The sequence below is a fragment of the Onychomys torridus genome, chromosome 14, assembly GCF_903995425.1.
Source record: "Onychomys torridus chromosome 14, mOncTor1.1, whole genome shotgun sequence".
NCBI classification, from domain to species: domain Eukaryota; kingdom Metazoa; phylum Chordata; class Mammalia; order Rodentia; family Cricetidae; genus Onychomys; species Onychomys torridus.
In genome coordinates, this window is record NC_050456.1 from 83217207 (window position 1) to 83244697 (window position 27491).

Consider the following 27491-nt stretch of genomic DNA (forward strand, 5'->3'; position numbering starts at 1 on the left):
TTGATGCTAGCCTGGAATACATGAGACCCCGTCTTGAAAGGGGAAGAGGAGTACCCTAAATTATTAATATTTGATTTTGAAGCATTTATGTTTTATGTATCTGTATGAGTATGGATGTGTAATGCAGAAGACTTTACAAACCCATCAACTCAAACACAACAATCACAAAGCAAAGCTCCAAATCAAACAAACGGCAATTATTATTGGGTTCTTTAACCTTTCCCACTGCGAACCAGAGAAGAGATACTGCATCCTCTCATATAGGCATAAACAGCAGAGTAGTTTTCAAGAACAGACACAACATTGTCACAGGATTAATTCTGAATCACATATTTGATAAATGTCAAGAATTAAGTGGCATTAGAAGTACTATGCAATACTAACAGATTTAAAAACTTAAAAATCAAAATTCAGAGGTAGCATAATGCTAAGCTCCTGGAGAGAGCAACACGCTAATGCTCATTTGTGTTGCTACTCCATGGGCATGTCAATGTGGGTCATTCTGTGTTTGTGATTTGTAATTTATTTAGCAACCTATGGTGCAGGGGATGGAGCCCAGGGTCTCCATTGCTCATACTCATCCCCAGACTACTGAGACTGTTCTCTAATCTGCAGGATGGGGCATGTTTCTATTTCATGGTGTTGCTTTAGCACCAAATGAAGTAACACATTCAAATACACAATAAACAGCAGCTCATAAGAAAGGCCAGTTCTAGGATGTCTCCTGTATCCAACATACAACTTCAGCTGTGTAAGTTAACATCTAACTCAAAATTCAGTAAGAACCAGGCACATTCTAAACAGAAGGTGAGTGCCTGAATGTGCTTTCAACAGATGCCAAGATTAAATACAGCTTACAGTGATTAAAATGGGATGGTGCTGGTACACATACTGACAAATAGTAAAAAGCTGTGTTAACAGGGGACCCAGAAATTATAAAGGACAGTTTGAGAGAAATGTTAGTGCAAATTAGTACAGAAAATTAAACTAGTCAAAAATGGCTTTTCACCAGGAAAAAAATTACAGCCTCAATTCATTTTACACACACACACACACACACACACACACACACACACACAGAGAGAGAGAGAGAGAGAGAGAGACAGAGAGACAGAGAGACAGAGAGACAGAGACAGAGAGACAGAGAGAGAGAAACCAAAAGAAAAAAAAATCATCCTTTTGGGCACTCTAAAGACCAAACTGGAGGCAAAAACAAAAAACTCAAGGGTGTAAGGTCAAAACAAAACAAAACAAAAAAAACCCCAAAAACAAACAAAAAAAACCATTTCAAATGAGATCCAACTATCTTAAACTTGAATTTTTTCATTAAAAAAGGTTTTGTAGCTAAATATATAAAACTTCTATATGACAAAAGATAACACAAAAATACGGGAGGTGGGGGGACACTACATAAATTACATGATTGAGAAACGCCCCAGAAGAAAAGTGAGAAGTATGATGACAAAGAAGAACAGTCAACACACACAAAGAGACGCTTGATCTCAGGAAAAATCACGGAAAGTGCAAACCTTAAAAAAAAGAGAAACTGTTTTAAACAGATACAAACTTCTGAAGCTGGCACTACATTAGTGAGAATACATGAACACAAACTTCTAATCACCACTGGTCAAGGAGATATGTTAAGTAGCCATTTTAGAGACTCTATTACCAAACATACACGCTCTATGATCTAATCCTCTTGCCCCTTAAACATGTCCAATACTGTCAAAGCAGCAAAGTTGGTAATAACATAGAACCTACCAATAGCCAATGGTGTGGGAAATAATTCATTGCAGTGTGGTAATCATGTGACAGAATATGGCATGTCTCTTAAAACAAAGTATGTAGAATTATATTGTAATGTAACATTTGATGACCTGTATTTTCTATCTAGACCCACAAATAGTATTCATGAGTATTAAAAATATACTAGGAATATGATACGAAATCACAGACCAATGGTGGTTGTTGTCTTTGATAGTGACTTCCTTAGTGAGGTGATTACTAAAAATAACAAAACATATAATTGTAAAAGAATGTTAAGTAGATATTTGCTATATTATTCTTGATATTTCATGTGTTTATAAAGACAAAATGTAGACTACTCAAAGTCACCAATATAATCACCTACCAGGCCCTCAAATTTATGGCTGCCTACCTGCTGGGTGGTCAGTGACTTGTGTCCTAGTGTTCCTTTTACCAAAATTGGAGGTAGTACCCAGAGAAGAACCATGCTGATTCCTATCACAGAGTTTATAGAGGCATGAGATGACAAATGAATGGTTCAGGTCCAGTCCCTTTGTGCAGTCCTGGGCATAACTGGTGGCATCGTCACTGGAACACCAGGACTAACTACTTCCCTAATTAATTACTATCAGCTTCCCTCTCAGTTCCTCCAGGAGCTCCAACAGGTGCTCAGACCCTCCTCAGAATCCATCACCAAACAGAGTAGCTAGCTGCCATGGTGCCACAGCATTGGCAAGGATTAGATCTACTAACAGTGAAGAAGGGTGGTCTGTTGTGGAATATTAGTTTAAGATGTGTTACACTCGTTTATGCTGTGGAATATTTGTTTAAGGATACAAAGACGTGTTGCATTCTTTTATGTTGCATTGGCCTACCTCTGTCAAGCTGTGTTACTTTGCCTGCCTAAAAACACCTGATTGGTCTAATAAAAAGCTGAATGGCCAACAGCGAGGCAGAAGAAATGATGGTGGGGCTGACAGGTAGAGAGAATAAGTAGGAGGAGAAATCTAGAGAGGAGAAGAAGCGAGAAAAGGAGGAGAGGACACCAGGGATTAGCCACCCAGTCACACAGCCAGCCATGAAGTAAGAAGGAAAGAAAGATACATATGCTGTGGGATGTCTATGTGTTGCTATGAGTGGTTAATAAAGAAGCTGCTCTGGCCTATGGCGAGTCAGGTTATAGCCAGGCAGGAAATCCAAGAGAGAGACAGGAAGTAGAAAGGCAGAGGCAGAGGAGACGCCAGCCAGCCGCCCAAAGAGCAGCATGCCAGCAGACTGGTAATGCCATGGCCACAGGGCAATATATAGATTAATAGAAATGGGTTAATTTAAGATGAAAGATCTAGCTAGCAAGAATTCTTAGCCATAGGCCATACAATTTGTAATTAATATTAAGCCTCTGAGTGATTATTTTATAAGCAGCTGTGGGACTGTGGGTGAGAGAGATTTGTCCTGATCTCGGGCCAGGTGGGACAAAGGAAATCATTCAATTACATATAAAGAATAAGAAAGGTAAAAAGCCAAGAGGCAAAATGTAGTTAAAGAGATACAAGATAATCTAAGGTAGAAAAGCTGGCTAGAAACAAGCTAAGCTAAGGCCAGGCATTGTTAAGAAAGAATAAATCTGTATGTATCCTTGTATTTATTTGGGAGCTGGGTGGTGGGCCCCAAAAAAGTAAAAAAAAAAAAAAAACCAACTACTGTGGTCTTTGCCTCTTCCTCAGGGAGAAATGTTGCTTCTATGTCAAGTAATTAGGTATGCTAAAAGGTAAGATCTGACAACTCTAGACATCTCCAAACATGTAAGGAACAGCTCGATGCCTCTGGCTGATAGATGGTCGACAGTCTAATATGGAAGCAGATACTGCCTTTCTTAATCCCCTTTTTCCTCCTTAAAAAATGCTTAAAATCGTAATTCAATTCTCTTCTTATATACTTAAACTTATATAAAAAACATTGTATGTATTTAACATCCTAAAAAGCAACGGGAACAAATTCCAGGTCACATAAACATGGTGATAGAATTTAAGAAGTAAAAGAAACGTCCGTTCAGAGGAGGAAAGGTGCTTGACCTTCAGCAGAGTGACTTTCAGTAAGCACTGGAAAACGAAGTAGAAAGGGCAGCTGCAGCCTGAGATAAAGCAACCAACCTGTGTGGGTCCTTCTGTGTCTCTGCAGCTCATCGCTCCGTGTGAATCTTTTGCCACAGAACATCCAGTTGCAGATGAAAGGCCTTTCTCCAGTGTGCCAGCGAAGATGTGCTCGGAGGTGAGAGGTCTTGCCATACACTTTCCCACATCCTTCAATGTGGCAAACATGCTGCTTCTTCTTTCCTGGCTCACTGCTGCCCCTAACAGAACAAAACCAACACAGTCATATCCCAAACTCAGCTTTTATCTGTGCCAAAATTGTAGGTCATTTACATGATTAGAAAGTACTTTTCTGAGTGAGCACATCTGAACACAAAGAAACAAGAGAAAATCTTGCATTAAGGAAAAAAATAAAATATGCTCATGTACTATAAAGAAAAACAAAATCCCATGCAAATGTGGTAAACCTTTGAATTTATGTCTACTACATAGCTCAATAATCTCCCTGCCCCAGCCTCTCTAGCATTGGAGTACAGGCATCTTATCCACCCCTGGGGAAAGAAAAACAAGACTCTTGAAAATTCTCCTCTAAATACCAAAACGCTGGCTAACCTAGGCTAAAAATATAAAGTTCAAAGATTCATGTCTAGCAGGGGAGTGTAACAAGGAGATCCATGAACCCCTTCCCAGCAAAACTAATAAATTATAAATCTACCTCCTAACCACTGTTCAAGAATCTCTGGTCACAGTCCTAAGAACAAATAACAGCAAATAAATATTCACTCAATGACATCTAAAAGGGGTATGTAAGAATGGTGAATCTATGGATCTAAGATTCACCCATCTTCCCTCCCACTTCCATGACAAAGTTATAGAACAGCACAGCCAGCAGGGCTCCCTCCCCTCCTACCTCCGAGTCAAACAGCTATCTTCCAGAGAGGAGCAGGGAACAGTGTTTCTCACTCAACTGCCAGCTACCTGTTCTGAGGCAGAGTCCCAGGTAGGTGTGGCTAAAAGGCACCCAGTGCCCAATCCATGGACAGGAGCGCCATATTAACTGTGACACGATGGAAATGATATGGTCCAGGTGGTTCTAGACCTTCATGCACAGTTTTTAAATTCGAGCTATCAAGCTGGGAGAGGCAAGGTTAAGAAAACATGAGCATATTGCTGCCTCTGCCTCCATCAGGGCATCACTGTCCAATTTCCACATAAGAGCCTTGATTCTGAAATTCTACCCAGAATGAGCTCCAGATCCCCTCAAAGAAACCAACAATCCACAAGAAAGGTGAAGCTGAACTGAAGGGCTCCTTTTAAAAAGGAAATAACTGTTGCAAAGGTAGCAGGGGTGGGGAGGGGGTGGTGGGCGAGAATACATGGTCACTGGAGATAAGACTAAACCACAGGCTGGCTAGTCTGTGGAAAGAAGGAAAGAAGCCAGAGTAGAAAGGAGAATGAGCTTTGAGATTAGAAAAATTTCAAAAACATGCTCCCAGAACTCCACAAAATGATAAGCCTTCAGCTAAACTAACCAAGACAAAAAGACTCAATTAACTCCCTCATAAATTAAAATCATTATCAATCACACAAAAGTAAAAATGATCTTAAAGGAACATTAGGAATAAATCCTTTATCAACCACTTAGATGAGGCAGACAAGTTCTTAAAACAGAAAATTTAAAAACTGACACAAACAAAAACAAGAGGTCAATCAAAATAAATGTATAACTAAAAGAGTTAGTCAGAACTACATAAAGCCGAGTGTCAGACAGTTTTACTGATGAAATCCTGCCCCCAATATATATAATTGTTTGTTTGTTTTTTTAGACAAGGTCTCCCTCTACAGCCCTGGCTGTGCTAGAACTCACTATGTAGAACAGTCTGTGCTAGAACTCACTATGTAGACCAGTCTGGCCAAAAACTCAAAAAAGATCTCCCTGCCTCTGGCTTTAAAGGCATGTACTACCATAACTACATATATAAACACACACGCCCCAGTGCTGGGATTAAAGGCATGTACTACCATAACTACACACACACACACACACACACACCACCAGCTTTTCAAAGACTTGTTCAAAAATAAACCTGCAGGGAACACTTCCCAATTCATTTTATGAGACCAATATTATCAACAACAAAAGAATACTCAAGAAAACCAGAGACCAGCACCTCATGGACACAGATGAAAAGGACCCTCAACATCAGCAAACTAAGCAGTGTGTGGTTGCACATGCTTATGATGCCAGGATTCTCTGGAGGCACAGGCATGAAAGTCTGTGAGGCTGGCAGAAGAAAGGGAGGGAAGAGGAGAGAAAAGGGGCAGCAAACTAAACCCCAGTCACCTCTAAAAAAAATTATATACCACATCCAGGAGGATTTTACCATAAACATGCAAAAATGATGATTTGTAACAACTACTTATGTATACAGTATACAGAATTTTCCTAAAAACTCATGATCATTTTAACAAATGCAATGAAGTGTTTGGCATAAAAATCCTACTAAGTTTAAAGTGAGGAAGAAAAGAGCTTCCTCAACGTGATCCAGGGTTCTAGAGCTAGAGTCATATTTAAAGAGTGACAAACTAGATGAATTCCCTCAAACCAACCAACCAAATAACCAACCAAACAAACAGCCAACCAACCAAACAAACAAACCAAACAAACAAACAGAACTCCTCCAAAGTGGAAAAAGAAGTAAAAGAGAACAATTTTTATTCACAGACATACTATACTTGTAGATATAGAAATCACTTTTATTTTTTTTTCACATAGTATATTTTGATGTTTTCCTCTCCTTCAACTCCTCCCAGAACGTCCTCATCTCCTGTCCAATCAACTTTATGTTGTCTCTCTCTTTTTCAAAAGAAAAAAAAAATGACAAAATTAAAAATCACAACAGGCAAAAGACCAACAAGACAAAAATTGCCACAACAAAAGAAAGTGAAATAAAATGGACACACACACACACACACACACACACACACACACACACACACACACAAATAGTGTTAGTTTTGTGTTGGCCAACTAATCCTGGGTATGGGGCCTGCCCTGGAATATGGTTAATATATTCAGTAACACTCCATTAGAGAAAACTGAATTTCCCTTTGCTGTGGCTGTCAATTACAAATATCTTCTTAGTTAGGGATAGGGACCTCATGTCCACTCCCTCCTCTCAGTGCTGCAACCCCATCTGGCTTGAACCTGTGCAGGTCTTGTGCATGTTGTCACTCTCTGTGAGTTTATGTGTGGAAGAAACTGTTTCCTTGGACTCATCCACCACCCATGGCTCACAGTCTTTCTACCTCCCCTTTCACATACATCCCTGAGTCAAAAGGGGAGGAGTTTGGTGAAGACATCCCATTTAGGACTGAGTCCTCCCAAGTTTCTCACTCCCTGCATGCACACTGTCCACTTATGGGTCTCTGTGTTAATTTCCATCTACTGCAAGAAGTGTCTCTGATGAAGGCTGAGTGAGGCACTGACCTATGGGGATAGCAGTGTGTCATTAGGAGTCACTTCACTGCTATGTTCCTTTAGCAGAATAGTTGTAGTAAGATTTCTCTTAAGCTCATGTCCTACCTATTCTCAGATTCTTAGCCACTTCATCAGTTTCAGTATGGGTTCCATCTCAGGGAGAAAACCTTAAATACAATTTTTTTTTGTTGTTTTGTTTTGTTTTTCAAGACAGGGTTTTCCTGTGTAGCTTTGCGCCTTTCCTGGAACTCACTTGGTAGCCCAGGCTGGCCTCGAACTCACAGAGATCCATGTGCCTCTGCCTCCCAAGTGCTGGGACTACAGGCATGCGCCACCACCACCCGGCTAAATACAATTTTTTAAAAGTGGTTGATTGTTCCTATAACATTTGTGCCACTATTGTACCAGTGTATCTTACAAGCAGGTTGAAAGGTTTGTAGCTGGGTTACCTTTTTCTTGCAGTATGCAAAGTATCTTCTAGTACCATGAATGCTAATCAGTAGCAGTGACACTTCTTATTAGGTATCAGTATGTCTTTTACATGTTTGATGACTAAGTATTGTCTTCAGAGATAGGGTCTTATAAATTATAAGATGTGGAGAGCAACCAATGATCTTGGCAGTAACCTGTGATGTTTGGGAGATTCGAAGATTCCATAGGACCCCTTTGGTAAATGACTCAATAAGATGTAAGCCTGTGAGCACCAGTATGCATCCATTCCTAGCACTGAAGGTATTATTTAGTGGCATAAGATGCCTAGTTGGGGGAACTCCCATCTGGACCAGAGCTAGACGTGAACATCACAGAATGGAAGAAGAAGAAGAAGAAAACAACCTTATAAGTAACATCATAAAGAGGCTAGAGCCTTATATAGAAGAAATCAAAAATAAAGTGGAGGAACAGACAAACAAAAAAATGGGAAGAATGTTATAAAAAACTAGAGGAAAGGACAATTAAAGCAGAAGAAAATAAGTCCCTGAAAGAAAATCAGGAAAAAACAAGGGAAACAGTCCAAGACCTCAAGAGGGAAATAGAAAAAATAAAGAAGACACTAGCAGAAGGAATGCTGGAAACAGAAAATCTGAGTAAACAAACAGGAACTTCAGATGCAAGTATAACAAACAGAATGCAAGAGATGGAAGAAAGGATCTCTGGTGTTGAAGATACGGTAGAAGAAATAGATTCATCAGTCAAAGAAAACACTAAAACCAACAAAGTCATGACCCAAAATGTCCAAGAAATTTGGGACACCATGAAAAGACCAAACCTACGAATAATAGGGATAGAGGAAGGAGAAGAATACCAACTCAAAGGCACAGAAAATATATTTAACAAGATCATAGAAGAAAACTTTTCCACCTTAAAGAACGAAATGCCTATGAAGATACAAGAAGCCTATAGAACACCAAACAGACAAATCCCCCCAAAAAAGTCCCCTCGGCACATAATAATTAAACAACCAAATGTAAAGAATAAAGAAAGAATATTAAGGGCAGCAAAGGAAAAAAGCCAAGTGACTTATATAGGCAAACCCATCAGAATAACACCAGATTTCTCAATGGAGACTTTGAAAGCCAGAAGGACCTGGACAGATATAATGCAGACACTAAGAGACCATGGATGCCAGCCTAGACTAATATACCCAGCAAAACTTTCAATCATCATAGATGGAGTGAACAAGACCTTCCAAGACAAAACCAGATTTAAACAATACTTATCCACAAACCCAGTCCTACAGAAAGCACTAGAAGGAAAATTCCAACCTAAGGAAGGCAGATACACCCATGAGAACACAGGCAATAGATAACACCACAGAAGTAAACCCCAAAGAAGAGAAGTACACACACACTACCACCAAATAATAAAAATAATAATAGGAACAAACAATCCCTGGTCATTAATATCCCTTAATATCAATGGACTTAATTCACCTATAAAAAGACACAGACTAATAGAATGGATACAAAAACAGGATCCATCTTTCTGCTGCATACAAGAAACACACCTCAAATTCAAAGACAGACACCTCCTAAGAATAAAAGACTGGGAAAAGACTTTCCAATCAAATGGTCTTAAGAAACAAGCTGGTGTAGCCATCTTAATATCCAGCAAAATAGACTTCAAACTAAAATCAATCAAAAGAGATGATGAAACATTACATACTCATCGCAGGAAAGATCCACCAAGATGAAGTCTCAATTCTTAACATTTTACGCCCCAAACACAAGGGCATCCACATATGTAAAAGAAACATTACTGAAGCTTAAATCACATATAATCCCCACACATTAATAGTGGGAGACTTCAACACCCCACTTTCACCTCTGGACAGATCGGCCAAATTGAAACTTAACAGAGACATAATGGTCTTAACTGATGTTATGGCTCAAATGGACTTAATCGATATCTACAGAACATTCCACCTGAACAAAAAAGAATATACCTTCTTCTCAGCACCCCATGGAACCTTCTCTAAAATCGACCACATACTTGGCCACAAAGCAAATCTCAACAGATACAAAACAATTGGAATAACCTCCTGTGTTCTGTCGGACCACCATGGTTTAAAGTTATATTTCAACAACAGAAAAAAACTACAGAAATCCTACAATCTCATGGAAACTGAATAATGCTCAACTGAATCACCAATGGATTAAGGAAGAAATAAACAAAGAAATTAAAGACTTCCTAGAGATCAATGAAAATGAATACACCACATACCCAAACTTACGGGGCACTATGAAAGAAGTGCTAAAAGGGAAATTCATAGCACTAAATGCCCACATAAAGAAGCTGGAGAAATCTCACACTAGTGACTTGACAGCACACCTGAAAGCCCTTGAACAGGAAGAAACAAAGTCTCCCAGGAGGAACAGACACCAGGAAATTATCAAATTGAGGGCTGAAATCAATAAAATAGAAACAAAGAGAACACCACAAAGGATTAATGAAACAAAGAGTTGGTTCTTTGAGAAGATCAACAAGATAGACAAGCCCTTATCCAAACTAACCAAAAGAGAGAGAGCATCCAAATTAACAAAATCAGAAATGAAAAGGGGGACATAACAACAGACAATGAGGAAATCCAGAGAATCATCAGGTCATACTTCAAAAACCTCTACTCCACAAAACTGAAAAATCTAAAAGAAATGGATAATTTTCTCGATAGGTACCACATACCTAAGTTAAATCAAGACCAGATAAACCATTTAATAGTCCAATGACTCCTAAGGAAATAAAATCAATCAGTCATTAAAAGTCTCCCAACCAAAAACGCCCAGGACCAGATGGTTTCTCTGCAGAATTCTACCAGATCTTCAAAGAAGACTTAATACCAATACTCTTCAAATTGTTCCACACAATAGAAGCAGAAGGAATATTACCAAACTCCTTCTATGAGGCTACAATTACCCTGATTCCTAAACCAAACAAAGATGCAACAAAGAAAAGAGAACTACAGACCAATCTCCCTCATGAACATTGATGCAAAAATAACTCAATAAAATACTGGCAAACAGACTCCAAGAACACATCAAAACAATTATCCGCCATGATCAAGTAGGCTTTATCCCAGGGATGCAAGGGTGGTTCAACATACTTAAGTCCATCAATGTAATACACCATATAACAAACTCAAAGAAAAAAACCACATGATCATCTCACTAGATGCAGAAAAGGCATTTGACAAAATCCAACACCCCTTCATGATAAAGGTCTTGGAGCAATCAGGAATACAGGGAACATACCTAAACATAATAAAGGCAATCTACAGCAAGCCAACAGCCAACATCAAATTAAATGGAGAGAAACTCAAAGCAATACCACTAAAATCAGGAAAACTAGGCAAGGCTGTCCCCTCTCCCCATACTTACTCAATATAGTACTTGAAGTTCTAGCCAGAGCTATAAGACAACATAAGGAGATTAAGGGGATACAAATTGGAAAGGAAGAAGTCAAGCTTTCCCTATTTGCAGATGACATGATAGTATATGTGAGTGACCCCCAAAATTCAACCAAGGAACTGATACAGCTAATAAAAACCTTCAGCAACATAGCAGGATACAAGATCAACTAAAAAAAAAAAAAAAAATCAGCAGCCCTCCTATATACAATAGACAAACAGGCTGAGAAGGAAATCAGAGATACATCACCCTTTACAATAGCCACAAATGATATAAAATACCTTGGGGGTTACTCTAACTAAGCATGTGAAGGACCTATATGACAAGAACTTTAAGTCTCTGAAAAAAGAAATTGAAGAAGATGTCAGAAAATGGAAAGACTTCCTATGCTCATGGATAGGCAGGATTAACATAGTAAAAATGGAGATCTTATCAAAAGCAATCTACAGATTCAATGCAATCCCCATCAAATTACCAACACAATTCTTCACAGATCTGGAAAGAATAATACTCAACTTCATATGGAAAAACAAAAAAACCCAGGATAGCCAAAAGATTCCTGTACAATAAAACAACCTCTGGAGGCATCACGATCCCCAACCTCAAGCTCTACTACAGAGCTACCGTAATAAAAACAGCTTGGTACTGGCATAAAAACCAACATGTGGACCAATGGAATCAAATTGAAGACCCTGACATTAACCCGCACACCTATGAACATATAATTTTTGACAAAGAAGCCAAAAATGTACAATGGAAAAAAGAAAGCATCTTCAACAAATGGTGCTGGCATAACTGGATGTCAATGTGTAGAAGGCTGCAAATAGATCCATATCTGTCACCATGCACAAAAATTAAGTCCAAGTGGATCAAAGATCTCAACATAAATCCAATTACTCTGAACCTGATAGAAGAGAAAGTAGGAAGTACTCTTGAACGCATTGGCTCTGGAGATCACTTTCTAAATATAACACCAGTAGCACAGGCACTGAGAGAAACAATCAATTAATGGGACCTGTTGAAACTGAGAAGCTTTTGTAGAGCAAAGGACACGGTCAACAAGACAAAGTGACAGCCTACAGAATGGGAAAAGGTCTTCACCAACCCCACAAATGACAGAGAGCTGATATCGAGAATATATAAAGAATTCAAGAAATTAGACATCAAAATGCACAACAGTCCAATTAAGAAATGGTCTATAGAACTAAACAGAATTTTCAACAAAGCTCAAATGGCTGAAAGACATTTAAGGAATTGCTCAGCATCCCTAATTATCCGGGAAATGCAAATCAAAACGACTCTGAGATACCACCTTACACCTGTCAGAGTGGCTAAGATCAAAACCACAGAAGATGGCTTATGCTGGAGAGGATGTAGAGCAAGGGGAACTCTCCTCCACTGCTGGTGGGAATGCAAGCTTGTACAGCTGCTTTGGAAATCAACATGGAGCTTACTTAGATAATTGGGAATCCATCTCCCCCAAGACCCAGCTGTAGCACTCTTGGGCATATACCCAAGGAATGCTCAATCATACCACTAGGGCATTTGCTCAGCTATGTTCATATCAGCATTGTTTGTAATAGCCAGAACCTGGAAACAACCTAGATGCCCTTCAACTGAAGAATGGATAAAGAAAATATGGTACATACACACAATGGAGTATTACTCAGCAGAGAAAAACAATGACATCATGAGGTTTGCAGGCAAATGGATGGATCTAGAAAAAAATCATCCTGAGTGAGGTAACCCAGACTCAGAAAGACAAACATGGTATGTACTCACTCATAGGAGGATACTAGATGTAAAACAAAGATGACTAGACTGCTACACAACTCCAGGGAGGCTACCTAGAAAACGGGACCCTAGGAAAGACACAGGGATCACCCAATGACAGAGAAATGGATGAGATCTACATGAACAACCTGGGCAAGAGTGGAAGAAATGAAGGGCAAGGTTTGAGGGAAGGGAGGCGTGGGGAAGCAGGAGATCCCAGCTGGATCAATAACAGAAAGGGAGAAGAAGGAATGGTAGACCATGATGGATGAGGACCACATGAGAACAGGAGTGGGCAGAATGCTGGAGAGGTCCCCTGAGGTCCACAGTGATGCATCCTCTGTAGTCTGCTGGCAGTGGTCGAGAGAAAGCCTGATCTGACCTAGACTGGTGATCAGATTGCCAAACACCCTGACTTTCGGGCTGGAACTCTCACCCAGTGACTGATGGAAGTGGATGCGGAGATCCTCAGCCAGGTCCCAGGTGGAGCTCCAGGTGTCCAGTAGTCGAGAAGGAGGAGGGACTGTGGGAGCGTGAATTGTTGAGCCCAGGATTGGAAAAAGCACGGGGACGAAAGGCCAGACGAAGGGAAGCACATGAATTGTGAACCAAAGGCTGTAGAACCCCCAGCTGGATCAGGCCCTCTGGGTAAGTGAGACAGTTGAGTGGCTTGGACTGTTTGGGAGGCATCCAGGCTATGGGACCTGGACTTGTCCTTAGTGCATGAGCTGGCTGTTTGGAACCTGGGGCTTACACAGGAACATTTTGCTCAGCCTGGAAGGAGGGGACTGGACCTGCCTGTACTGAATCCACCAAGTTTAAATGAATCCCCAGGGGAGTCTTGGCCCTAGAGGAGATGGGAATGGAGGGGAGGGTATGGAGGGAAGGTGGGGGTGGGTGCGGGAGGGGGGAGGACAGGGGAACCCATGGCTGATATGTTAAATTAAAACACAAATATAATTTAAAAAATATAGTAAAAAAAAAAGATGCCTAGTTGGGGCATTGTCTCCCCTATTATTTAGTGACTCCATTTAAATTCCTTTCATATATGTATATATTTAGGAAGGTTCTACAGTAGTGGGTTTTCATGTTTTTTCAAATGGCCTTTAGTGTCAGTTGTCCCTCCCCATCTCCTCTCCTTACTCTTCCTTCCCATCCCCTCCCCTATTTAATCCTCCTATTCTAGTGGTCCCTCTATTTCTCCATAGCTTTATCTCCCCTTATGTAGGAAATAATCTCTTCTCCCCTGGTCCCTTACTAGGTACTTAACCCTGGTTATTTGGATAGTAGCACATATTTTGAAAGCTTAAAGCTAACATCCACATGTAAGAAAGAACATATAGTATCTGTCTTTTGGAATCTGGATTACTTTACTCAGCGTGACTTTTTCTAGATCCTTCCATCTACCTTCAAATTTCATTTTTCTTAACAGCTGAACAATATTCCACTGTGTAAAAGTACCACATTTTCATTATCCATTAATCAGTTGATGGACATGTGGGCTGTTTCCAACTTCTGTCTAATATGAATAGAGCAGCAATAAACATAGATGAGCAAGTGTCTCTGTGGTAGGTATAGTCTTCTGGGATATAAATGCCCAGGAGAGGGATAGCTGGATCTTGAAGTAGATCAATTCCCAGCTTCCAGAGGAATCTCCACACTGTTTCCCATAATGGCTGTACAGATTTTCACTCCCACCAGCAACAGCTCTTTTCCCTGTATCCTCACCAATGTGTGCTGTCATTTGTTTTATTGATCTTAGCCATTCTGACCAGTATGAGATGAAATCTCAAGGTGGTTCGAATTTCCCTGATGGCTAAAGATGTTGAACATTTTTTAAAAAGTGTTTCTCAGTCATTCCTGCTTCATCTTTTGAAAACTCTCTGCTTAGTTCTGTACCCCACTTTTTAATTGGGTTATTTTCTTGATGTTCAGTTTTTTTAGTTCTTTATATATTTTAGATACTAACCCTCTATTGGATGTATAGCTGGTAAACTGTCTGAATGATACTGTCCTTTACTACACTGAAGCTTTTCAGATTCATGAGGCCCTGTTCATTTTTTTTTTTTTTTTTAACCATTTCATTTGTGAATTCTGCTTGCATGTCTCTCTGTGTATCTCCTGCATGGCTGATGCCTGCTAAGTCCAGAAGAGGGTTTTGGATTTCCTTGAACTAGAACTAGACAGTTGTGAGCTGCCATGTCTCTCCAGCCCTGAAGTCCCTTTTACTAGTCATTGGTCTTATGTGCTTATCTGTGTTCTGTTCAGAAAATCCTTCCCTATGATAATGAGTTAAAACCTTGTCCCTGCTTTCTCTTCTATCAGGTTCAGGATATCAAGTCTTATGTTGAGGTCCTTGAACTACTTGGAGTTGAGTTTTGTGTAGTGTGATGAATACCATCCTTTTTCCAGTGTGTATTTTTGGTTTATAGAAATCTTCCATTTTTAAAAGATGTGTATGAGTGCTTTGCCTGCACATATGTCTGCATACCATATGTGTGCAAGTGCCTATAAAGGCTGGAAGAGAGTTTCAGATTCCCTGGGAATGGAGTTACAGACAGGTGTAAGCCACCATGTGGGTGATGGGACTTGAACCTGAGTCCTCTGGAAGAGCAGCCAGTGCTCTTAACTGCTGAGCCATCTCTTTAGTCCAGTATATATAGAACTTTTAAGCAACCATTAAGAAAATCACAAGACGACATCATCAACACTCCACAATATAAGATCAGTACACAAAAGCCAATGTGATTCTGTACACTTAGAATGAGAAATAAAAACAAAAATGGCTTCATTTATAATAACATCAGGAAGATTTAACAGGAATAAATGCTAAGCTTACACTCTTAAAAAAAATCACAAAATACTGATGAAACAAATTAGCAAAAATCTAAATAAACTGAAAGGTGGTCTTTGTATGGACCTGAAGACCCAACATTGTTGTCACTATCCCCAAACTGACCTGCAGTTTCACCTCAGTTCCCATCAGAATACCACCTCCCATCTCTGTAGAAACTGACAAGCTAATGCTAAAATTCATACAGAATCCCCAGTGTTGCTAAACACAAAGCAATTTTGAGAAATGGAAGCTAAGACCATTCAAGAGGGAAAAGAAACTTCAGTAAATGATGCTGGGTGTATTCTTCCTTCATATCATATCAGAAAAAGGGACCCAAGAATTATCACATCTAAGTCTCAGAGTAAAATCTGTAAAATTCAAAAAACAAAACTATGAACATTCGTTAGATTTGGCAATATTCTCCAACATGACATCAAAAACAAAAGTAAACAAGGGAGAAGAAACAAACAAAAATTATACTTCAAAAGATTTTGTGCTTTGAAAGACATAATCTTGACAGTATATGGTCATTCCACACACTAGGAAACAGTATATCCAAATCATGTCCTGGTGAGATCTTATACCCAGAATATATAAAGAACTACTCTTCAGTGATTTTTAAAAATGATAGCAATTAAATGTGGAAAGAGGATCTAAATACACATTTCTTCAAAGATACACAAACGATCAAAAGCCACATGAAAAGATGATCAACTAATCACTAAGAAAATTTCAATCAACACACCATGACATCACTTTCAGACTGAGTATTAAGCTGACTTTAAAAAACAAAAAAAATCAGGTAATGCCAAAGTCTAGCAATTCTACAGAGAAACTGGAACCTTCTTCATACAAGGCTGGTGGGAATATAGAATGGTGCAGCCACTTTAGGAGATAAGTGTGGCAGTTCCTTAAATGGTGTAACAGTCACCACACAGCCTGGCAACTCTATTTACACACACACACACACACACACACACAGGGGAAGGAGGGAGGGAGGAAGGGAGAAATAAAAACTGAATGTCTGCATATACTCTCTTTTACATACATGTATACAGTGGTCATATGGTCATAATGGTCAATAAGGAGAGTGTTCTGCTGTCTATCAAGTGATGGGATAAACAATTACTACATATATACTAAATATTCCACACAATGGAATATTATTTGTTCACAGAAGAAATGAAGTATTGATTAGGCCATCAAAAATTCAAATACTGTATGATTCCACTTGTATGAAATGTTCAGCATAGTAAAATCTGTAAATACAGAAATCAGTTTAGTAGAGCTAAGGAGTTTGGGGAACAGAACTTTTTTTGAAGAGGACAAAAGTGGTTTAAAACACTGTGGTTACAGCTGTATAACTGACTGATTACAAACTATTGCACTGTATATTGCAAACAGGCAAACAGCATGGAACAGGAGTTAGTTTGAAATCAATAAAGGTATTCAAAGTTTTTTACCTAATAAATGAAAAAATTTCATTTCTTAAAAATTATAAAACACAAAGCAGAGGACTGCTCCTCAAACAGCCCAAATTAACAACACTGCATTCCAGCTTCTGTGAGAGAATGCTCAAGAGGCTCCAGTGATTGGAGGTGGCCAATGACGGCTTAATAACTCCAGAGAGCCAGGGTGAGAACAGCAGTTACCTTCCTTCTCCTTCCCTACAATTAGGACACGAGCAGGCAACTCTTCGAAGCCGTTTGCCAGGCTGCACCTCTGCATCAGAGGTCTGCTGGCCTTGCTGCAAATGCACTTGTGTGAGTTGGTCAGGACTAACAGCACCTATCGTAGCATTAGCAATCCCTCCAACTGCCACCGTTACAGGAGCTATAGTAGCCTGCTGGACTTTTACTCCGTCCTGTCCTTGCTGCTGACCTAAAAGAGAAAGACAGAAAAACAGAGCATTAGAATGCTTCCTATTCCTAATGATGAAAAAAATTCATATGGACATTTTAAAGCTCTAAAATGTTAGCTTTTTAGCAATGCATAAAAAACAAATGAGTTAATGATTTATACCAAGCTAATCCTTCCAAAATATACAATAATTATTTTAGGGACTCAATTTGTCATTTTGCAGCTGCTGGGATTATATTTAAACATAACCACTTGACTGAAATACTGTGAGTACTCATGAGATACCTGAAAACACCAATCCCTAGATGGAAAATGCTATATACACACAAACAATTATTACTTACAGTCAACAATATTATCTCATATGGCAAGAAAATACAGGAATAGCCAGGCGGATCTCTGTGAGTTTGTGTTCAGCCTGGGCTACAGAGCAAGATCCAGCATAGGCACCAAAACTACACAGAGAATTCCTGTCTCGAAAAACAAACAAAACAAAAAACAAAAAAACAAACAAAAAAAATAAAAAAAAAAAGAAAAAGAAAAAGAAAATGCAGGAAATACGGACATTTCTCATTTCTAAACAAGCAAATAACTCCTTACTGATGACAATTGTTGCTTTATTTTTTTTAGTATACAACAGAACTAAATGTCGCATTACTTATTCTTTTGAAACAGGGCATTGCTACATAGCACAGGCTGGCCTAGAGCTCACTACTTAACTCAGCTGGCTTCAAACTCACAATCCTTCTGCCTCACCCTCCTAAATGTTCAGATTACAGGCATACCACCACCACATCCATCCTAAGTGGTTTAAATGCAAAATGAACAATGACATACATATAGTCACTACAGCAAGCATATATTTTTTTAACTTTAGTCTTTTCTTATGCTTTTGCTTTTAATCCTTGGACCATGTCTCAGGTATATACTAACTTTGCTTCTTTACTAGGAAAACTATGAAAAATGTATAATATGACAGTGTTGAGGGATATTGGTACACTATATGAAGATGTATTTGCTGTGATTGGTGCAATAAAAAGCTGAATGGCCAAGAACTAGGCAGGACGTATAGGTAGAATTTCTGGAGACAGGAAAGACTGGGAAGAAGAAGGCAGAGTCACCAGCCAGACACTGAGGTAGCAGCATGGGCAGTATGGAGAGATGTGGTAACGAGCCACGTGACAGAGCACAGATTAAAATAAATAGGTTAATTTAAGTTATAAGAGCTAGTGGACAAGCCTAAGCTAAGGCCAAGCATTCATAATTAATAAGAAGTCTTTGTGTCCTTATTTGGGAGCTGGCTGGTTGGACATAGAAAGACTCATACATATGGTGAAGGCTTGAATATCCACAGAGGGCCTGAGAAAATGATTTCTCAGGTTGGGTAGGCTTGGTGTACAGAGCGGGGGCTCTTTTAAAGAGACCCTGCTGTGCAGCTGAGCACTTGAGCAGCCAGTATGCTAGGTAAAAATGCCTGCTGCATCATGGACACAGCAGCTTCCAAGAGCTGGGGCAGTAAATGTGCTGGCATGAAGCTAGGCTTTGAGTGAACTGAAAAAGGGGTGGGGCAGAGACAGCAGCTGGCGTGGCCATTTCAGGTTTGCCTCACAGTCAGAGAATGCTGGAGGCACATGGTAAAGCAGTTCAGACCAAGAGAACCTTTAAACAGATATAGTAAAAAATGGGTATGGACAGTCATTAAAAATAGTTTAAAAATAATAAAGTAAAATCTTAAAAGAGTAAAGTAATACAAAAAAAAATAAGCTGCATAAAGATGGGAAATACACAGGGTGTCTGGATCCTGTATGGTACTTTATTGACTTTGAATTTAAGCTCTAATGCACAAAAAACAATAGCTGCTGAGTGATACTGAATTACTGAAACTGGCAAATTAAACCAACATGCTGTGAATATGTGTTGCTCTGACTGGTTGATAAATAAAGCTGCATTGGCCTATGGCAAGGCAGCTTAGAGACATATCCAAACAGATATACAGAGAGAAGTGAGGAGAAGGGAGAGACACCATGGAAGGAGCAGCAAGATGCCAGCAGACTGGTAATGCCACAGCCATATGGCAACTTATAGATAATAGAAATGGGTTCAGTTATAAGAGCTATCTAGCAAGAAGCCTTGCCACAGGCCAACACAGCTTTATTATCAACCCTACACCCAGAGGAACATGGAAACATGGGGTGGGGGTGGGGTGGGGGGAGACCACGGAGAAACCTTCAACGTGTCAGCTCAAGTTTCTACCTAAAACTTGAGAGAACTTAATAAAAGATTCTAAAGAGGAGCCAAACACAGCTTCCTACTTCATGTCTCATGCAGGCTGGTACAGAGATGCTGAAGCATTCAGGCTTGAGCGCAGCATTGTGGATTCCCACCTTGGTACAGAGCTGTCTCCAAGCTGCACAGCATGCTGCATGGTGGATTTAGCCTTTACTCATACAGACAAAAATGGTTTATGGGCCAGCTGCACGCTACCTGAAGGGTTCATGAACCCTAGGAGTTGGCGGGATAAGCTTGACTCTCCTGAGTATCTCCGCCATGTTGGGAAGCTGAAGTGGGCAGAGTCCACAGATTCAGATGGAATAAACCTCTAAATGGTTTTTTACATTATATGTAAAAAATATATGTAGGCTTGGAAGAGAGAGGAAAAGGAGGATAGACAGTTATATAAAGAAATAGATAATTTTAAAAGAGATAAAAATAATATAAAAATAAGCCATGTAAAGATAGAAATCACACAGAGAATCTGGATTATACTGTCTTTGGGATTTTTAACTACAGAAAGACATTTGATTATAAAGGCTGCTGAGTTAAACCTATATATATATATATATACATGGTATCTTAACTTCAAAATTTGTGTCTAAGGATACGTTGCTTTGGAAAAGAGGTTCTGTTTTTGTTTCCACAGGCGATGAGAACCTATGGATTGCTTCCAGACTAATACAGTTTGATCAGCCAAGACTTCCTGAAAGGTCTCCCATAGCACCATGGCCCAGATGATCCAACATTCAAAATCAGCTTTTCAAAGCAACTGGCTGAGACAATCCATCCTCACAGACTACTACAGCCAAGATTTAACTATAATTCTTAATTTTCTCAGGATCCCTATAAGATTACCAATGCCCCCAATCAGCAGAAAATAAAAGAAGCTATGCCCAAATTCCCAAAATATTGTTTATAACTGTCTATTTTTATTTAAAGGGGGTTGATTATAAATGCAATCTCTTTCTAAAGAAAAGGGGATATTATAGATATGATAGGATGAAAGGGTAGATTACTGAATCTACTTTTAAAGAACTTGTTTAAAATGTTTTACATTGCTATAGATTTTAGTTTATTACAAAGTTAAAGTTAATTTTGTTATTGTGTATGTATATTTCTACTCTTGTTTAAGGTATTATTTTTATGTGGCTCCTTTAAAATTGTAACATATAATTAAGAAATACAGATTATAGTCATCTAAGATAATCAAACTTATAGTCATGTTAATAAATTGTTTAGGTATGTAAAGGTATATTTCAATTAGGTAGGTAATCTTCAAACACTTCAAAGACTTACAGAATATGGCATTTAAAATGTTTTAAAAACTTAAGACTTTTTGGACAATAAGACATGTCTGCTCCTGGCAGCACTGATTTACTTCAAAGAGGAAGATGGGCATTGAAGACATTCCATATGGAGTTTATCTTCTTCTTAGCACAAAATGGGCTACTGGGCAAAGAACTGCTCTTGCCTGGACTGCCTGACAGTATGTTATATAGCCTGGAATATAGGACCCATGGAAAAATGACCCCTAAATTTTGCCAAAACAAGGCGAGATGGTCCTTCAGGTTCCTGCTTCACAGGAGACTGCCAGATTTCTACAGGACACAGGGAGGAACAACTAAAAAACTCTAAGCCTATAGTCCCCAACATTACAGAGGAACTTTGGGTGACTGTCAAGGCAGCCGTCTCTGTCATTCGAGATTTTTCCAAGTTGCTTTTAATGCACTTCCTGTTTACTTAGGTAATATTATGTCTTTCTGGGGTCTTTGATGTAGTTGAAGCCTAAATAGTTATAATTTTCCTTGGTTATGATAAAAATAAATTATATATGAAAACTTAAGACTCACAAATATAGGATAGATAAAATATTTTCTTTAATTTTGTCAAATACAAATAGACTAGATATTATAAATGTAATTCCTGCTTCATAACTGTTCTATGTAATTTTATTGTGTTAAAGTTAAAACCTTCCTTTTGATTATATAGAAGAGGGGAAGTGCTGTGAGATGTCTTTCTGTATGCTATGAATATGTGTTGCTCTGATTGGTTGATAAATAAAGCTGCAATGGCCTATGGCAAAGCAGTTTGGAGGCAGGTGGGAAATCCAAGCAGATATACAGAGAGAAGAAAGGAGAGAGAGAGAGATGCCAGCTGCCACCATGGAAGGAGCAGCAAGATGCCAGCAGACCAGTAATGCCATGGCCACATGACAACTTTTAGATTAATAGAAATGAGTTAAGTTATAAGAGCTAGCTAGCAAGAAGCCTGCCATAGGTCATGCATTTGGTAGTTAATATTAAGCCTCTGAATGATTATTTTTAAGTGGCTGAGGGACTATGGGGCTGGGCAACACCAGAGAAACATTCCAGCTACACCAACCTATATATTTTAAGAATGTCTTCACTTCAAAATGGAAGTCAGAAAATATGCTGTATTGGGGGAGACGTTATGTCTTTGTTTCCACAGGAAGCAAAAAGTTAATGATTCTCTTCAAAATTGATGAAGATCAGATTTGATTGGGGGAGACCTCCTGAAAAATCTTGGCTATACACATTGACTTATTATTACATGCCATCCTTTCACATGGCATGGATAGAGATTTGGTTATGAAGTCCAACAGGACTTATAAAGTTGACAGATGCTTTTTCCCTGCATCATATTTCAAACATAGAACAAAAAAATCATCTTTATCTGACTTGTGTGTACCATACATTCTATATACAGATATATATGCTACCTTTAAAAGTTTGTGTTTTCAGAACAAAAGGACCAGACATCAATGAAGACAAGTAGCCCAGGTGATTCAACCACTCAGAATGCCTGTGTTGCAGTTTCCTCAAAAGTCTGCATCTAGAACTACTTGAAAGCTGATATCTGAGATGATCCAGCCTCACACACTTACTCCAGCTAGGACTTTAGCCCTGAACTTTCCTATTACACAGAGACTGGACAACAATAATACAGCTAGCTCTCCCAGGACTTGACCATTATCCCAGTTTTCAAAGAGTCCCCTAAAGATGCTGTCTTCCTCAGACAACAGGAAGTAATTTTAAGAATACAATGCCCACATTCCCAAGAGGAAAGATGAATATTTTTGGTTGTTCAATGTGTTATGGGTGTTTGTCATCATTTAGGGGGGTTGATTGCAAATTCTTACTGGTCATGGTTAGGGAGGAAACTAAGCAAGGGAGGTTAGATTCAAAGATATCTCTCTGAAAAAAAGGAGATACGGGAATGGCAGAATAAAAGGGTAGGTTATTGAATCTACTTTTAGACTAAAAAGCAACTACTAGTCTCAAATATTTTACAATGATATGTATTTTTGTATAGTGATACAAATTTAAGGTTATTTTTGTTACAACACACTGTATATATGTTTCTACTCTTGTTGAAGGTATTGTACCTATGCGGCTCCTTTAAAAATGTCATGTAAAGTTCTAGTCCTTGAAAGCTATTATTATAAACCATTTAGTATAATTAAGAAACAAAGGTTAGTAGTCATCTACAACAATCAAATTTGTAGTCATGTCAGATATGTTTTCAAGGTCAAAGAGATATATTTCAGATAGATAGATGGTCTTCAAAAACTTCAGGAACCTACAGAATATGGCATTTAAGATGTTTTAATAACATTAGGCTTTCATGACAGTAAGAGATATCTGTTCCTGGCAGCACCAATTTACTTCAAAAAAGAATAATGGGCATGGAAGAACCTCCATATGGAGTTTGTGTTTACTGCAGCAAAGTTAGTCACTGGGCAAGAAACTGCCCTTGCCTTGACTGGTAACACTACACTGTCAAACTAGACGAGCAGAGCACAAAAGAAGTCAACGACCAAACTTTTCCAAGATAAGGTAGGACAGTCCTCCAAAAATTTCCTGTTTCACAAAAAAGTCTTGTCAGATATTGTAGACCTATAGGCCAAAGATGGATGCCCCAATGTTGTGGAGGAACCTTGGGTGACTGTTCAGGCAGCCAAATGTCTCTGTCATTTCTATAGTTCTGGAAGTTTCTTGCTATCCACTTCCTGTTTATTCAGGTAATATTATATCCTTCTTGGGTCTCTGATGTAGTTGAAGTCAAGATAGTTAAAGTTACAGTTTTCCTTGTTACCAAATTCAGAAAAGCAACTTACAAAAGAGTTATAAAGTATATAAGGTTGAGAGACATAAAAGCCTAAATTGTTTAAGAAAATGTTTTGAGGTTTGAAAAGATAGTTTTGTGTTAATAATACAAGTTAGGATAGAAAATTGTTTAGGTAAAAGAGTTTGGGCTCACTAAGATAGGATAAATAATATAGTACTTTCTCTGAATTTGCCAAATACAAATAAACTGGACATTGTAAGTGTAATTCTTACCTGATAATTGTTCTTATTGTATATAGTTTTACTATGATAGAGTTAAAACATGTGGGATATTTGTACATGGTATGAAGATATATTTGCTGTGACTGGTGTAATAAAAAACTGAACAGCCAATAGCTATACAAGATGTATCAGTGGGATTTATGGAGACAGAAAAGACTCTGGGAAGAAGGTGGAGTCGCCAGACAGACACTGAGGAAGCAGCATGGGCAGTATGGAGAAATGAGGTAATGAGCCACGTGACAGAATGTAGATTAAAATAAACAGGTTAATTTAAGTTATAAGAGCTAGTGGGACAAACCTAAGCTAAGGTCAAGCTGTCATAATTAATAAGAAGACTCTGTGTCATTATTTGGGAGCTGGCTGACAGGGTAGAGAAAGACTCCCTACATGACAGAACTATTTGCATGGTTTGTCTTTATCCTACAGTATAAATTGATATGCCTTATGACCACCCTTTCCCCATATCTGATTCATCATGTGAACAGACTGGAAAGAAAACATCAATGTATAAGAGATCCACCTCAGAGATTTGATAGAAAGATAGTACTTACACGACTACAGTTCATGGCACTGAACCAACCGTTCACAACACGTTAGCTATTGTCTCCCTTAGCCACTGAGTTGAGTAGCACTACAAGGATACACTATGCTAGCAGAAACCAATGTGGGGTAAAATAAAAGTGCTTATTTTAAAACTGCATTTGTAGTACTTTAAATGGAAAACTGAAAATCACCAAGTAAGAAATACCACCTTTTCTCAACAAATAAATCCCTGACTGACTCTCCCATCCAAATTAATCTCAACCTCCACTGTGAACCTGCAGCCCTTTGACTCCTTAGGGGCACCCATGGCTAAAACACAACACAGCCATCCTTCAGCATCTACAGGAGTTGATTTCAGAACTCCCTTCTCCATCTAGCACCATATGCTAAAATTTACAGATCCTCACATCTCTTACACAAAATGGCATAGCTCTGCATAGTACTTATACACAACATCCTCCCATTAGTTTAAATCACTAGTTTACTTCTAACATCTAATACAACCTATGTAAGAAGTTGTAATATTGTATTCTTTTTTTAAAGTCTCAGATGTTGCTGGGTGTGGGGGGCACACACCTTTCATCCCAGCCCTCAGGAGGTAGATATCTTTGAGGTCACAGTTAAGTCTGGTCTACACAGTGAATTCCAGAACAGTTAGGCCTGAATAGTGAATCCCTGTCTCAAAAATAAAAACACCCACAAAAAAGTTAGTCAAAGTCATAAATTGCATCCCTTGCCCCAAATACTTCATCTGTGGGTTGGTTACATTTTATGATTGAACCTGAAGACACAGTAGGCTGAATGTAAAATACAGACTTTGTTAGGAGGGGTTTCAGGAAGTTCACAATGTCTTTATCTTTGAATCAACACATATGGTAAAGTGACCCAAGTGAGGCCCCATCTGTGAAGTCACCATCACACATTCAGGGACTCTATGTTCTTATCCCAAAGCAGTCACTCCAACCCCCTTAAATTCTTGTCTCTTACCGACTTCAAGAATCATTTCTGCAAAGTATTGTGGTGCATGCCTTTAGTCTCAGCATTAAGGAGACAGATCTCTGTGAGCTGGACGCCAGCCTGGTCTACACAGTAGTTCCAGGGCATCCAGTGTTACAGTGAAAGAGAGGGGTTTGTGGTGTGTGTGTCCCTCTCTGTCTGTTTCTCTGTTTCCCTCCCATACACATAGGCACACACACTATTTCTGGGGCTGGGCTCAGTAGTGAAGGGCTTATATCCCAATGCACAAAGCCTAACATTCAATCCCCACTGCTAGCCTCCACCCCTCAGAAAGAAAAGGGGACACTTCTGATGATCAAGCTGGTTTTTCATAGGCAAAATCTTATACTGTAAACCAATATACAAATAGAAAATATAATTTACAATGCCTCAATGTACCTTGAGTACATCCTGTAAGTATGACCTTAGCTAAGCAAACTACGTGTGTGCCTAGAATCACAGTAACATACAGCAAGGAAACAAACATCTCTGGAAAGAGTTCTTTCTGAACAGGTGATTTACAAAATCTCTATAGCATGGAACTCAGAGAAATGCAAGTAGTTCAAGATGGGAGGCATTCTTTATATCCCTGAAGACTTGAGATATTCTAACTACAAATTTCTAGCTATCATTCACACAACAGTTGTTCATACCTTTCAGACTGTAATGGTATCAAACATGACCTCCATTATCTTAAGAATTGCTTAAAGATCCCAGAATCCTTAGAGCTCTTCACCATGTCTTTGACAAACTCCACGAGCCTCCATATTATGAGCATTTCCATTTCCATTTCAAGGTCTATACAACCTGAATTCTAATGAATAATATAAAGCAAGGTATACTTGGGTTTATGTATTTAAATCTAGTAACATCCTCCATCTAGATGTATTTCCCAGGCAATTCATGTTCAATACACTGCCTTTATTTCCACTATTCAATAAGCCACCAAATTCTTAAAGGAGGACATGTGCAAGCCAACATCTCTGTCCTCATCTTGTTTCAGTCTTTCCCTGGCTCAGTATGCTCCTTATTCTTCTGGCCCTAAACAATTATAGTGTTCCTCTTTGTAGGGACTTGGCACATACTCTCCAGCCTGGCTGGGTAGGGGTGCCTCTGCTATTTGAAGATAGTTGACTCTTTAGTGATATTCTGGTTTCAGTTCAAACCTCCATTCTTTAGAAATGTCATTCCGAATCATACATCTGAAAATGGTTCCTCTTCAGTCTAATAAATATCTACCTAGTTTTGTCTTTGTTTCCATTTTAGCCGACTTGTTTTGTATTTGGTGTGTGCATACATAGCACACACATGGAAGTCAGAGGAAGACACTGGGTGTCCTATTCTATCACTCTACCTTATTCTCTGGAGACAATGTCTCTCACTGAACCTGGAACTAAGTGGTCATCAGCAAGCCCTAGCAATGCTCCTGTCCCTGCCCTGCTCTCAGAGCACTGGGGTTACAGTGCACAAACACACCAGCATTTTTATGTGGTTGCTAAGAATTTGAACTCAGGTCCTCAAGCTTGTGCAGTCATCTCCTTAGCCTCTCACCATACTTCTACATGTTGAGTTCCAAAAGCAGGTAAGTTATGTTCACTGTTCACATCTCTAGGACCAGGA

The 27491-nt window shown here is 39.0% G+C and overlaps 1 protein-coding gene across 2 annotated transcripts in view; it reads right to left on the bottom strand.

Moving 5' to 3' along the window:
- The window catches only part of Sp4 (Sp4 transcription factor), a 74231-nt gene that overhangs the window by 12977 nt on the left and 33763 nt on the right, over nt 1-27491 (bottom strand). For both annotated transcript variants that reach the window (XM_036206010.1, XM_036206011.1), the window contains exons 4-5: nt 17481-17709; nt 3897-4096 (exon numbers count right to left, since the gene is read on the bottom strand). In XM_036206010.1, the coding sequence (XP_036061903.1) occupies nt 3897-4096; nt 17481-17709 (429 nt within the window). The remainder of the gene's footprint in view (nt 1-3896; nt 4097-17480; nt 17710-27491) is intronic.